Below are 12,601 nucleotides of genomic sequence, written 5' to 3' on the forward strand. Positions count from 1 at the left end.
AAGCAGCTGCAGTAGTTACAGGAACAATGCACGCTATAGGTTGGAGAAGAGAACCTTGTTGAACAAAAATTTTATTAAGTAAACCCTCTAATTTTTTATCCATAGGGTCTTTAAAAGCACAACTGTCCTCAATTGGTATGGTTGTGCACTTAGCAAGTGAAGAAACAGCCCCCTCCACCTTAGGGACCGTCTGCCACGAGTCCCACGTGGGGTCAGATATGGGGAACATTTTCTTAAAAATAGGAGGGGGAACAAACGGAATACCTGGTCTATCCCACTCCCTAGTTACTATATCCGCAATCCTCTTAGGGACCGGGAACACCTCAGTGTAAACAGGAACTTCTAGGTACTTGTCCATTTTACACAATTTCTCTGGAACCACCAAAGGGTCGCAGTCATCCAGAGTAACTGATACCTCCCTGAGCAATAAGCGGAGGTGTTCTAGTTTAAATTTAAAAACCAACGTATTTGAGTCTGTCTGAGGAGCAACCTTTCCCGAATCGGAAATTTCTCCCTCAGACAGCACATCCCTCGCCCCCATTTCAGAGCGTTGTGAGTGTATATCGGATACAGCTACCAAAGCGTCAGAATGCTCAGAATCTGTTCTTAAAACAGAGCTATCACGCTTTGTAGGTAACACGGGCAGTTTAGATAAAAACACTGAGAGGGTATTATCCATAACTGCCGCCAAGTCTTGCAAGGTAAAAGAGTTAGACGCACTAGAGGTGCTAGGCGTTGCTTGAGCGGGCGTAACTGGTTGTGACACTTGGGGAGATGTTAATGGGCTAACCTCATTACCTTCTGTCTGAGAATCATCTTGGGCCAAATTTTTAAGTGCAACAATATGTTCTTTAAAGTGTATAGACATATCAGTACAAGTGGGACACATTCTGAGAGGGGGTTCCACCATGGCTTCTAAACACATTGAACAAGGATTTTCCTTAGTGACAGACATGTTTAACAGACTAGTAGTAAGACAAACAGGCTTAGAAATCACTTTAATCAAGTAAAAACACACTTTGCAAAAAACATTTACTGTGCCTTTAAGAGATAAGGCACACAATTTTCCAAAACAGTGAAATATGCAGCAAACTTTTCGAAATTTTCACAGTATGTACCTAAAGCATTGGTAAGATTGCAGAACTAGACCAGGTTGGGTTTATACATAGTCGCGAAGGCCCAGATAACATTAGGCGCCTTATCAATATTGTATGCGAATCAACGAGAATGAACAAGCCTTTCTCGGTTATCTCTCTAGATGCTGAGAAGGCTTTTGACAGATGGAGTTACCTCTGGGAGACTCTCAATGCCTTCAAATTTCCCTCTGACATATGTCTCGCGATTCAAGCCCTATACTCCAGTCCCACAGCAGTGGTCAGGGGGGTGGGGTTCCATTCGACCCCATTCCCCATCTTTAACGGTACGAGGCAGGGTTGTCCACTCTCCCCGCTCCTGTTTGCTCTGGCAATTGAGCCGCTCGCTGAAACAACACGTACCGATAAGGGCTTAGAGGGAATTACACTCTTTGGCTCCAAACACAACATCGCCTTGTTTGCAGACGATGTTACAGTGTTTTCTGCAGACCCACTTCGTACAATCCCTAGACTCCTTGAAATACTTGAAACCTTTGGCTCTCTTTCTTTCTATAAGCTTAACGCCCCCAAAACAGAAATCTACTGGTGGGGTTTTCCCCAAAACTATGTTACGGTCCTTCAAAGGCAGTTTGACTTCAAATGGTCTAACAAATGGATTACCCACCTTGGAGTTAAAATCTCAAATGACTTGAAGCAGATGGTAAAGGATAATTACCTACCCCTGCTGGCGGATTTGCGTAAGTTAAAAAATGTTTGGGAGCACACAAACATCTCTTGGATGGGCCGTATAGCTTCCCTCAAAATGTCATTCCTCCCTCGGCTCACCTATCTGTTTAGATGTCTCCCGATCAGAATACCCACTCACCTTTTACTACAATTTCAAAGTGAGTGCACAAAATTTATCTGGCAGAATAAAACTCCAAGAATAGCCCATAAAACCCTACAGTTTTCCATCCAGTTGGGGGGACTGGCTTCCCCATCTATAGCTAAGTACTACTAGGGAGCCATGCTCACGCATATCTCTCAATGGGGAGTGCTCCACTCACAAGACAGGTGGAGAGACATTGAACAAGCTTCACTACCCTTTGATATTTACCTAAAGGATCTAATCTGGACCCCGGTTCAAGTCGTAGAACCTTGAATATTCATAACTTTGTAGTCCTGGAGTGCCTGGCAATCTGGGATAAGATTCGGCATCGCAAATTGATTGCGTCGCACCCCTCCCCGATCACTTCTGTCTCAGGCCTTTTCACTGGCCTCGCAGAAACACACCCCAACACGTGGGCTCGTATAGGTGTAAAACAAGTTTCAGACTTCTGGTCAGGGTCCAGCGGGGACGGATATATCTCGTTGTCTCAGGACAGACCTCGGGGAGACATCCCGACCTACCTCCACTTTGAACTTACTAGGATTAAGAGTTTCCTATCTAGCTGGGGATTCTTCCCCGCCGCTCCACGCCAGCTTACCCCATGGGAGTCTGTGTGGAAAGGAGGACGTAGACTCCACAAGCCCCTCTCGAGACATTATAGTCTGCTTGAGGGTTCCGTACCCCCAGAACTGGCTTCACACTTGCTTAAGTGGGATACTATTCTTCACACTTGAATCTCTGCAAACGCTTGGCAGGGGTCCCTCACCTTAACCAAAAAATCATTGCATTGTGTAACAATGTTCGAAACCCACTATAAAATCATCTCTCAATGGTATCTGGTCCCCGCGCGGCTGTCCAAAATGTTTCCGACATCTCCACAATGTTGGAGGGACTGCGGTTCCCATGGCAACATGCTCCACATATGGTGGGAATGCCCTAGGCTAACTCCTCTGTGGAATACGTGTTTCCGCACTTTGTCTGCTCTCAGGATCCAGTTGCCCAAAAACCCTGCCACGGCATGTCCTCCCCAAACATCAGCAGATTTTCTGTGTTTATCTCCTGTCATCAGTTAAAACTAATATTGCCAGATGCTGGAAGAAAACCTCTCCCCCTAGATGGTCTGATATTCTCAAAACAATGGCCTACTTACACGCTATGGAAAAAGACATATACTATAGTTTGGACAGAATCTACCTTTTTGAAATGGTTTGGGCTGACTGGACAGACACACACGACACTACATGGTTACCCCAGGTTAGTGCCTAAGAGACCACGCTGCGACCACCTCAGACGATCCCCGGTAGGGACTCCCCCCCCCCTCTCGATGTGCGCCCCCTCCCACCCCCCTTGATAACTATCGGAAATGTATCGACTTCTACCCCTGAACCTTGAATGTATCAGTTGCATGTTTCATACTTATGTGCTTATTTATATGATGTGTATCACAATGTGCAGGGGTCCTGCGAGTCCCCAACTGTTGTTATATATTGTTTAAAATTAATAAAAATTTATTTAAAAAAAAAAAAAAGATTGCAGAACTAGCAAGAAAAACGATTAACCCCTTAATGCCCAAACCGGATCAATAGCAAGCTAACAACCGGTTAAAACGACTTCAGCACCTTGCCACAGCTCTGCTGTGGCCCTACCTGCCCTTAGGAACCAGATTTGTGGGGAAAAAGCTTCATATAGGCCCTCAAACTGCAGCAGGACCCTCCATGTGAAACAGCCTGAAGATCTAGTCAATCTAACTGCGCATCTGAGGCGCGGAATTAGGCCCCTCCCACCCTACTCCGGTGCTGTGAGGCCTAAAGAAACACTCCTAAGTGTTATAATAAAAGCCATGTGGGTAACAACCCCTGAAAGAAACCCAAAGGAACCTTCAAAGTGTCTCTAAAAAACGATTTTATTAGTAAAAACCGTTTGCCATAAAATAGTGTCAACCAGCATAAATTAGCCCTGTTATGTAAGCTTGTAATTCCATACTTAGTCTCTGAATAAAGTTTACCCTTCCCTCATGGGGATCTTATCAGTCCTTTTCTAGCATTATCACAGTCTTGTCTAGAAATAAATGACTGAACATACCTTATTGCAGCCTAACCTGCAAACCGTTCCCCCCAACTGAAGTTTTCTTGTACTCCTCAGTCCTTTGTGGGAACAGCAGTGGATTTTAGTTACAACATGCTAAAATCATCTTCCTCCCTGCAGAAATCTTAATCTCTTTTCTGCAAGAGAGTAAATAGTACACACCGGTACCATTTAAAATAACAAACTTTTGCTTGTAGAACAAAAACTACAAATCTAACACCACATTCACTTTACCCTTCCGAGAGGGACCCTATTGCTTAGAGCCAGCAAAGAGAATGACTGGAGGGTGGAGCTAGAGGGGGAGCTATATGGACAGCTCTGCTGTGTGCTCTCTTTGCCACTTCCTGTTAGGAAGGAGAATATCCCACAAGTAAAGAATGAACCCGTGGACTGGATACACCTTACAAGAGAAAATGTCTGTGTATAAAGTCTTGCTGCTGATTAATAATCTGGGTTGGTGTAGGTCGGGCGTTAATTTGATATTGTTTTATGTACTGTTAAAGGGACAGTAAAGTAAATATTAAACTTAAATAGATTGGATAGAACATGACATTTCAAACAACTTTCTAATTTACTTATATTATCAATTGTGCTTAGTTCTCTTGGTATCCTTTGTTAAAGAGTACTCCTAGGTTTACTCAGGAGTGTGCACGTGTCTTTAGGCAGCAGAGATTGCAACAACATTTATAGCAATGTTATACATAGTTACAAGCACTGCTGCACAGAGTGCTAAATGCACATCTGTAATCGAATATCAACCTCTGAGGTCTACTCTTTGACAAAGGATACCAAAAGAACAAAGCAAATTAGATAATAGAAATAAATTAGAAAGTTGGGTAAAATTGCTGCTTGTGAGAGTCTGCGTAAAGTGACAGCAATTGACACCGTTAAAGGAAATTATGGATCTCAACTGCAGATCTAATTATTCAAAAATGAGTGAATGTATCACTTTAGTCTCTGTGCTTATATAAGTAATGAGCTCAGAGTGACATAAGTGAATTTAATTAAATGAGAAGTCTGTAAATTATATGATGAAACAGTCCTTTAAAGAAAAGTTCTTAAGGTAAATTGAAAGTATCAGACTTTGCATAAGCAGGTTTCTATTATGTATGAGAACCTGTTATTTTTATTCCTAGTTGCTTTTATCCTAGCAACTGAATGTACAGAGAGAATTTGTTACTTTCCCTTTAAATATTGCTAGAGACAGAGCACATACAAGTAAGGAGATTTGTTCTAGCTTAAGCGCTACAGCGGAATGAAATCCGAGTGTCAGTTTTCATCTACTGAGGAGTGACGTCAGAGAAGCTGCATGGAGTAGTTACCGGAGCTATGCGGTCTGTGTATTGAGAGATAGCTTGCTACAGTTGCGATGAGCAAATGAGTTGTTAATTCAAAGACGGCTTGTGGCTCCGGTTGAAGCTCAGGAAGAGTCACGCTGATAGTTGGAGGGTGTGGCTAAGTTCCGTTACTTAACAGTGGGTTATCCGTTATATAAGGTAACGAGTAGATGTTTAGTATATCCCAAGTAAACCTCAATACCTGATACAGATTGAAACAGAGAAATGTCCCAGTTTGTAGCTTCTGAATTACAGTTGAGAGATTGCGCTGACGCTGGTAATCACATTCAGCTATAATGTAAAAGGAAATCCAAACAAGCGCTGCAGCACTTCAAACAAGCTGCAGTGAATAAAGAGAGGCTTTAAATTAAATCTTTAGTTCTTTGGTATAAATTGTAATCCTTTCTTAATCCTCAGTAAGGAGTCAGGTAGAATTTTGGCATAGCTTCTAGCTGCAAATCAACAATAACTAAGCACCTGTTCAAGGTGCTGTGATGCCTTAAATAGGGGAGTGGTAAAGCAAGGCAGGAAAGTTTAGGTGAAAAAGAAAAGCTGGAATGGAATCCTGACACTGCTCTATATAAATTATCAGCGTTTAACTTTCACTGTCAGATTTTTCTTCTGTTTTTGATGATGTTTTCCTTACTATTCTGTGATATTGTGTTTTTAATTATACAAAAAACACAAAATACTGGTCTGGATTACAATCACTTTATTTATATGAAAAAACATTGTATATCATTATATAGTAAACAGCAGCATTACATGATATATGCACACAATGGTATAAATATACCTAACACTTGTGCTCTTGATACAAAGGGATTTATCAGACATATAATGTTCCCTTTATATATACAGTATGTGCTATTATCAGTTCTTGTGGCTTCTAACTAACATGAAAACATCTAACAGACATAATATCAAGTCACACAACGTGACACACATATTACATACCCAGTATACATGTAGGTTATAGTAGCCATTTCAATTAAACTGATTATGATCACATGACACACATATTACATACCTAGTATACATGTAGGTTATAGTAGCCATTTCAATTAAACTGATTATGATCACATGACACACATATTACATACCCAGTATACATGTAGCTTATAGTAGCCATTTAACTTAAACTGATTATAATCACGTATGTACTGGTTACTGATATTGTGTCTCATGAAATAAAATCAGTTTCCCCTCAGTAATTCCTCTGGTATATAACATGTACAATACTAAGCATCTATTGCTATAAGAAAAGGTTTATCCACATGATGTGCACATTAAATATATCTCCCAGACGTCAATCATTTGAGACTGATGATCTTGTTAATATAATTCTCTCACACTCTATTCATATAAAGACTCCTTTATTCTGTAAATGTAATTATTTTCTCCCCTATGTAAATCAAACGTACAACTCCTAACACTGGCATATTAATAAACAACACTGGGGGTGTTTTGGTGCTGAATGGTTGTGTAAACTGGTCAGTATTGAGGACAGAGTTGTATATTCCTGTGTGCTGTTTGGATTTTATCACATTGATATGAGAGAAACTCAGGTGCACATATATAGAGGAACAAAGGACAGCAAGAGAGTACTTCCAATCTGGGGATTTTATAACTGGGATTAGAAAGTATTATTTACAATAGGATCCTTTTTGATGCTTCTATTTAGAGATTGTGTCCTCTTTAGGATAATTGTAAAAAGGTTTGCACACTGTGCATATAAAGTTTATTTGTGTGTAAATATTTGGTGTTTTGTGATACCTGATTTCAATAAAAACTTTTTTCCACTTTCTAAACATGTGAAAGGTTTCTTCCCTTGTGAATCCTTTCATGTTTTCTCAGATCATTCTTTTGTGTAAAACTTTTTCCACACTCTGTACATGAGAAAGGCTTTTCCCCTGTGTGAATCCTTTCATGCCTTTTCAGATGACTCTTTTGTGGAAAACATTTCCCACACTCTGTACATTTGAAAGGCTTTTCTCCTGTGTGACTCCTTTCATGAGTTTTCAGATGACTCTTTTGTGTAAAACATTTTCCACACTCTGTACATGTGAAAGGCTTTTCTCCTGTGTGACTCCTTTCATGAGTTTTTAGATCATTTATTTCTGTAAAACATTTTCCACACTCTGTACATGTGAAAGGCTTTTCGCCTGTGTGAAATCTTACATGAGTTTTCAGATAACTCTTATGTGTAAAACTTTTTCCACACTCTGTACATGTGAAAGGCTTTTCTCCTGTGTGAATCCATTCATGAGTTTTCAGACTATTTATTCGTGTAAAAACTTTTCCACACTCTGTACATGTGAAAGGCTTTTCTCCTGTGTGACTCCTTTCATGAGTTTTCAGATTACTCATATATGTAAAACTTTTTCCACACTCTGTACATGTGAAAGGCTTTTTTCCTGTGTGACTCCTTTCATGATTATTCAGATTACTCATATATGTAAAACATTTTCCACACTCTGTACATGTGAAAGGCTTTTCTCCTGTGTGAATCCTTTCATGACTTTTCAGATTACTCATTTGTGTAAAACTTTTTCCACACTCTGTACATGTGAAAGGCTTTTCTCCTGTGTGAATCATTTCATGACTTTTCAGATTACTCATTTCTGTAAAACACTTTCCACACTCATTACATATGAAAGGTTTCTCCCCTGTGTGGGTCTTTTCATGAGATATGAGATTTCCCTTGGATGTGAAACATCTCCCACACTCATTACATGTGAAAGGTTTCTCCCCTGTGTGGGTCTTTTTGTGACACTTAAGGCTTCCTTTAGATGTAAAACATCTCCCACATTCTGTACACGTGTGAGTTTTCACAACTGTGTGAACTGTGTGGTGTTCAAGGAGATGCAAATTACATGTGAAGCTTTTCTCACATTCTGTACATTTGAAAGGTTTCTTATTTGTATGAATCATTTGGCTAGACTTAAGACTTTCCCCTTCTTTTAAATGTTTTGAAAACTCAGTAAATTTGTGTGGTTTAACCTCTGGGATAATCATTTCACTAGATAAGTCATAAATGTTGTCCTCTTGTTTGATGACTAAATTACTCTCTGTACATAATGATTGCTGCCCAGTTCCTGCCAATTCTCCATCTCCTTTAAATATCTGCTGTGATTTCCCCAATGTTTGTGAATAGTCATTAGTGTCTAAGACTTTTGGAGTTTGCTGTATCATTCTGATGCTTCCTGTAGTGAAGGATGGGTATGAACTATTCAAGTGATTGTCTACATAAAAAGAAAAGGAATAAAGAAAATAAAGAAAGTTTATTCTTTAAAATGGAATCCATCGTCTTACACAAATCATATTATTTATTTACATTCCATAAAATGGCTTCTGTTTTGTGTTTATTTTTAAATTGATTAACCTGTAAATCACAAATTTAAACAAAGAAAGACAAATAATGTAAATATTTCTATATCATAATAAACTAAACCACTGATTACTGATTAAAACAATTTATAGCGAGCCATTAAATAAGGTGCAGGTGGATAATGTTCTCAGCCAGGGAACAAGTACATCTGTATTCTGGGCAAGATAGGTAGCATCTACCATCCTTATTTAACATTGCACAAGCAAATGCACATACAGCACTGCCCGGCTCATGCTCAACCAGTAGGGTGAGAATATGATGTCTTAATCATAACAGACTAATAATCTGTGTTAGATGTTTTGAAAGGCTAAAAAAGCAGTGATCTTATGATACTTCTTAGCTTGCAGTTGCAGTTATTTAATTTATATAATCAGCCAAAAATGTATTAGTTTAATAAGACTCACTTTGAAATTAAGCACACAAATCAGTGGCGGTTCTGGGGTGGGGAACACTTACTGGTGGAGTTCTGGGTGTTCCACATATGGGAACAAGGTAGGCGTAAGTGTAGTTATGGGTGTTCCATGAGTTGGGTCAGGGCAGGGGAAGGTAGAGTTGCAGGTGATCTGAGAGCAGGTGTTGACACAAATGTTCTTAAAAGGTGCAGCTATAAATATAATAGTTTATATTTGTTTATTGAGTGCTTTATTCTATTTCCCAGTAATTAAAGTCAGCATAATATCTATTTTACTCACCTAACACCTGTGAGTTCATGCTGATAACAGGCTCCAATGTCTGTGCTCAGGAAGAAGGTTCCCTTATTCACTCCAGTTACATCAATACCTGATATCTCTCAGTGCTCTGGTTGTGTCTGTAAAAAGTATATTAAATGGTTTAGACAGATAATAATAAATAATGGTCCTGATTAACTGTACGTATGGTATAATTAAAGGCACACATAACAATTCATGTGATACAGATCAGCTGTTTAGGTTATTACATATGTGCTATTGATTCAGCACAACCATTTAGTACAGTTAGCTCTGTGGGTGTTACAGTTGCACCTTAAATATTTATCTTTCCAGAACTTTACAAGTACAGTATAAGCTCAGGAGTAGACAATCTATTTATGAGTGGGACAAACCACAACCTTACAAATTTATTATAATCATGTTTTCCATTATTTATATCAAAGAGCAGCACTTACACAAATGTTAAATAAGAGTTGTTTATATGTAATTTAAATCTAATACTACAGTATTGATATTGTACTTTCTACAGATCCTCACTGTCAGACATTTTGTATTTACTAAAAATAAAATGTGTAACAAAAACCACACACAAATAGTGATAATAATACAGACCAATATGTAGTACCGACCAATATGTAGTAATATATCCAACGTGAAAAGAGTCTTTAATGGAGACAGTACCACAAATACAAATAATGATAATAATACAGACCAATATGTAGTACCGACCAATATGTAGTAATATATCCAACATGAAAAGAGTCTTTAATGGAGACAATACCACAAATACAAATAGTGATAATAATACAGACCAATATGTAGTACCGACCAATATGTAGTAATATATCCAACGTGAAAAGAGTCTTTAATGGAGACAATAGCACAAATACAAATAGTCCATACGATGTTCCTCAGAAGGAAGAGAAAGAAACACATCATAGCATAATACTGCGTAATCTTCACTCCCCAGATGGAAGGCAGACCCAGAATACTCACATTAGTTATAGCTCCAACAGCTCAAGATAATCAGGTTTATTGTGCAGACCCCAGGCAGACTGGATACAGACACAGACAAATGCGTAAAGCAAATGTACAATTTATTAATAACAAAAGCTAAAGTTCTTGTAGATCACTAAGCGTAACAGGAACAAACATACACAGATACTATGCGTGTGATAGTCCGTTGTTACAGACCGCATGAAGCTACACACTGTATCTGTAGTCTTTCTGTACCGGATAGGTACCCCTCCTTGTGACCAATTTGTACAATGCTTAAAAGACTCTTCATTTTGTATTTGTCATGTGCTCCACCCCAGTCCTTTAAATTCTCTTGGTCAGTAGTGAGTTGTCTTAAATCACACTGCAAACGGGGGGGGGGGTTCAGAGAGACAGGCTCTAAAATGTTAACTTTTAATTGTTTTCTAGGACAGAGATAAGAAAAGGAAGCCTTTGTGTTTACATAGATTGATAACATAATGAGATATGATCTCTCATCAAGTTCAGCCCATTTAAAAATTTCATAAAGTATATAATAACAAAATCAACTGATGCAAACTAACGATACAATTAGTGATAAACCAAAATGGAAATTCTGGACTGAAACCGAACCCGAAAATCCGGGATGCACTTGACCAAAAACCGAAACCGAAAATGTATTTTTTCAAATTATTATTATTATTTTTTTTTTGCATAATTAGACTATTTAATGAAAAGCCCAAGCTTTTATTGAAAGTAACACACTACAATTGGACAAAAATATCTTAAAACAATAATATGCTACACAATAATTTTATAAAAAAAAAACAGGCAAAAAATGATAATGCAATTTTCGGCCAAAATGTTTCTGCGACAAAAATTTTGGTGCATCCCTACCTAAAACAATATTAAATAGCAATATACTGTATTATTCTTTATTTAGTTCTATGTAACAGAATCAGATTTAACAGGGTTTTTTTTACCAATTATCCAAAAAAAATAGTCCTAGAAAACTCATTATATTGAAAACAGTAAGTCAAGTAATGAACTTAAACAGCAGCTCTAGGTTAGCATCAAATTTGAAACTTGCTACACAAACATTCTACCAAAAATAACAGAAAAAAAAACCCAAAAATAGTCAAAATGCAATTATTCGGCAGAAACGTTTCTGCGGCCGGCATTTCGGTGCATCCCTAAATACAATGTAATAAAACGTACTATGGATTTCTAAAGAGCAGTAGATTTATTTCTGACATTTTGTTCTGCACCTGTATCATGTGACAGCGATCAGCCAATAACAGACTCATATCTGTATATAATATAAACTCGTGCACATGCTAAGTAGCAGCTGGTGTCACATAACCTGTATCATGTGACAGCGATCAGCCAATAACAGACTCATATCTGTATATAATATAAACTCGTGCACATGCTAAGTAGCAGCTGGTGTCACATAACCTGTATCATGTGACAGTGATCAGCCAATAACAGACTCATATCTGTATATAATATAAACTTGTGCACGTGCTAAGTAGCAGCTGGTGTCACATAACCTGTATCATGTGACAGCGATCAGCCAATAACAGACTCATATCTGTATATAATATAAACTCGTGCACATGCTAAGTAGCAGCTAGCGCCACATAACTTGTATCATGTGACAGCGATCAGCCAATAACAGACTCATATCTGTATATAATATAAACTCGTGCACATGCTAAGTAGCAGCTAGCGCCACATAACTTGTATCATGTGACAGCGATCAGCCAATAACAGACTCATATCTGTATATAATATAAACTCGTGCACATGCTAAGTAGCAGCTGGTGTCACATAACCTGTATCATGTGACAGCGATCAGCCAATAACAGACTCATATCTGTATATAATATAAACTTGTGCACGTGCTAAGTAGCAGCTGGTGCCACATAACCTGTATCATGTGACAGTGATCAGCCAATAACAGACTCATATCGTATATAATATAAACTCGTGCACATGCTAAGTAGCAGCTGGTGCCACATAACCTGTATCATGTGACAGCGATCAGCCAATAACAGACTCATATCTGTATATAATATAAACTCGTGCACATGCTAAGTAGCAGCTGGTGCCACATAACCTGTATTTTATAAACATTGTGTACAATTTGTTCTGCACCT

General features: G+C 38.5%; 1 protein-coding gene across 1 annotated transcript in view; it reads right to left on the reverse strand.

The window, feature by feature from the left end:
• Positions 1-9,582, reverse strand: part of LOC128661279 (zinc finger protein 585A-like) — a 141,584-nt gene extending 132,002 nt beyond the window's left edge. Inside the window, exons 1-3 of the mRNA XM_053715552.1 lie at positions 9,468-9,582; positions 9,232-9,379; positions 7,221-8,629 (exon numbers count right to left, since the gene is read on the reverse strand). Of these exons, the coding sequence (XP_053571527.1) occupies positions 7,221-8,629; positions 9,232-9,256 (1,434 nt within the window). The 5' untranslated portion in view covers positions 9,257-9,379; positions 9,468-9,582. The remainder of the gene's footprint in view (positions 1-7,220; positions 8,630-9,231; positions 9,380-9,467) is intronic.
• Between the last annotated feature and the right edge of the window lie 3,019 nt (positions 9,583-12,601).

This window comes from Bombina bombina, chromosome 5, assembly GCF_027579735.1.
Source record: "Bombina bombina isolate aBomBom1 chromosome 5, aBomBom1.pri, whole genome shotgun sequence".
Lineage (NCBI taxonomy): Eukaryota > Metazoa > Chordata > Amphibia > Anura > Bombinatoridae > Bombina > Bombina bombina.